This window comes from Aptenodytes forsteri, unplaced genomic scaffold (assembly GCF_000699145.1).
Source record: "Aptenodytes forsteri isolate BGI_AS27 unplaced genomic scaffold, ASM69914v1 Scaffold13, whole genome shotgun sequence".
NCBI classification, from domain to species: Eukaryota; Metazoa; Chordata; class Aves; order Sphenisciformes; family Spheniscidae; genus Aptenodytes; species Aptenodytes forsteri.
This window is the reverse complement of record NW_008794543.1, coordinates 3,311,528-3,313,460: the sequence shown is the minus strand read 5'-3', so window position 1 is coordinate 3,313,460 and position 1,933 is coordinate 3,311,528. Positions and strand designations below refer to the sequence as shown.

The following is a 1,933-nucleotide window of genomic DNA, read 5'->3' as shown; positions in this document are numbered from 1 at the left end:
TTTGAGGAAAGCCCACGGGCCCCTCGCTTTCCAGCACAGGAGCCCGTCCCCGGTACCCGGGCTTCTCCCGGCTGACCGCCGCGTTTCAGGTGTGCTGTAAACAGCGGCCGCCCCAGCCTCCTCATCCGCCCGGGGTGCCTGCTGCTAGAAACAAGTACTCGTGGTACGGTTAAGTACCTGATGGCGGCCCACTTAAGAGGTGAAATGTCTGCCTCGTTGTACTGTCCTAACAAGAGAAAAGAAACCTTGCTGGTTTTATTATTATTCTTTTAAAACAGGGGGATAACGATTCGTATCAATTCTTGGAGCCTTATGTGGGAATGAGGTTGTTGAGGTTACTGCTTTAGTGGTGTGCGTGCTTGAATGGATCATTTCCTAGCCTGTTTCAGTTTTTGTTGCTTTTTTTTTTTTTAAAACAACTTAAACTTTAAGCTACTTTTAAAATGCTGTGCTGTAAACTGCACCGGTTCAGATGTTGAATAGTGGAGTAGTTCAGATAGTAGAGACTTGGAGCATTTTTGTTGTGTCATTTAACCAGACATGACAAAATAGTATCCCTACTTCCAAGTGTCTGTAAAACACACGAGTTTCTTGGATGCAAGCTGCTGTGTGATTGGAAATGGTAATTTTAAAATAACATAGAACTTAGATGAAACTCTGGGATTGTTTAGTCCTTTGCTTGATTAACTAATAAAAGTGCTTCTGTTGGTTATATTGACCCATTAATATCAAAGTAGAACTTTGACATTTCATACATGTTTAGCACGTCTCAGATAATACACTTTTAAGGGATTCTGTCCAAAATAGATGTTCTAATCGGTATATATACTGCGTTAAGTAACAAGCATGACTTAATGGTCTTAATCATTGTTCCTCCATTAATACAGAAGCTTTGTAAAATCCTTTAGTAGAACTGACAGGAAGCAACTAAATCAACTTTTTTTTTTATCCGCAGTGTGAAAAAAATGGAGATGTCAAGAAGAGAAGGTCAAATCAGGCAGATATCCCCGATAATCTTCGTCAAGAAGCAGAAACATGCTATCGGCTTAGACTGCCTGAAGACTTCTATCAGTTTTGGAAGTTTTGCGAGGAACTAGATCCTGAGAAACCAAGTGGTGGGTTTTTAAATTTTTCTTTTTTCCTTTTCTAACTTTCACTCTCAAAAACAGCCTGAAGGCAGGTAAGCTGGAGGTGGTCAGATGCATTCTAATGCTGCTTCAGTTTTCAGTTAAGATGCAGGATATTTCCATGACTGTAAACAAGAATACTGGACATAATCACAGAAGATGTCAGTACACTTCAAGCTTTCTAAAATGTAATTACTTAAATCATGTAATGCAAAGGGACTAAATGTTGTCTAAATCTGCCTTTCTTGCAAATACATTTAAAATGTTTAGTATGGAACTCAAGTTTCCTCATATCGATTCAGGTTTCAGCTTCCCCCAATTTATTATATAACAGAACGTGGCATCCCTAGGTGCTCTACAAATGACAGTTTCTTTCAGAATCATAGAATAGTTTGGGTTGGAAGGGACCTCTAAAGGTCATCTAGTCCAACTCCCCTGCAATGAGCAGGGACATCTTCAACTAGATCAGGTTGCTCAGAGCCCCGTCCAACCTGACCCTGAATGTTTCCAGGGATGGGGCATCTACCATCTCTCTGGGCAACCTGTTCCAGCGTTTCACCACCCTCATGGTAAAAGATTTCTTCCTTATATCTAGTCTGAATCTACCCTCTTTTAGTTTAAAACCATTATCCCTTGTCCTGTCGCAACAGGCCCTGCTAAAAAGTTTGTCCCCATCTTTTTTATAAGCCCCCTTTAAGTACTGATAGGCTGCAAGAAGGTCTCCCCAAAGCCTTCTCTTCTCCAGGCTGAACAACCCCAACTCTCTCAGCCTGCCCTCATAGGAGAGGTGTTCCAGCCCTCTGATC

At 41.5% G+C, this 1,933-nt stretch overlaps 1 protein-coding gene across 1 annotated transcript in view; it reads left to right on the top strand.

Moving 5' to 3' along the window:
* Nucleotides 1-1,933, top strand: part of LOC103893303 (histone PARylation factor 1) — a 9,664-nt gene that overhangs the window by 678 nt on the left and 7,053 nt on the right. Inside the window, exon 2 of the mRNA XM_009272360.2 lies at nt 956-1,115. Within this exon, the coding sequence (XP_009270635.1) occupies nt 956-1,115 (160 nt within the window). The remainder of the gene's footprint in view (nt 1-955; nt 1,116-1,933) is intronic.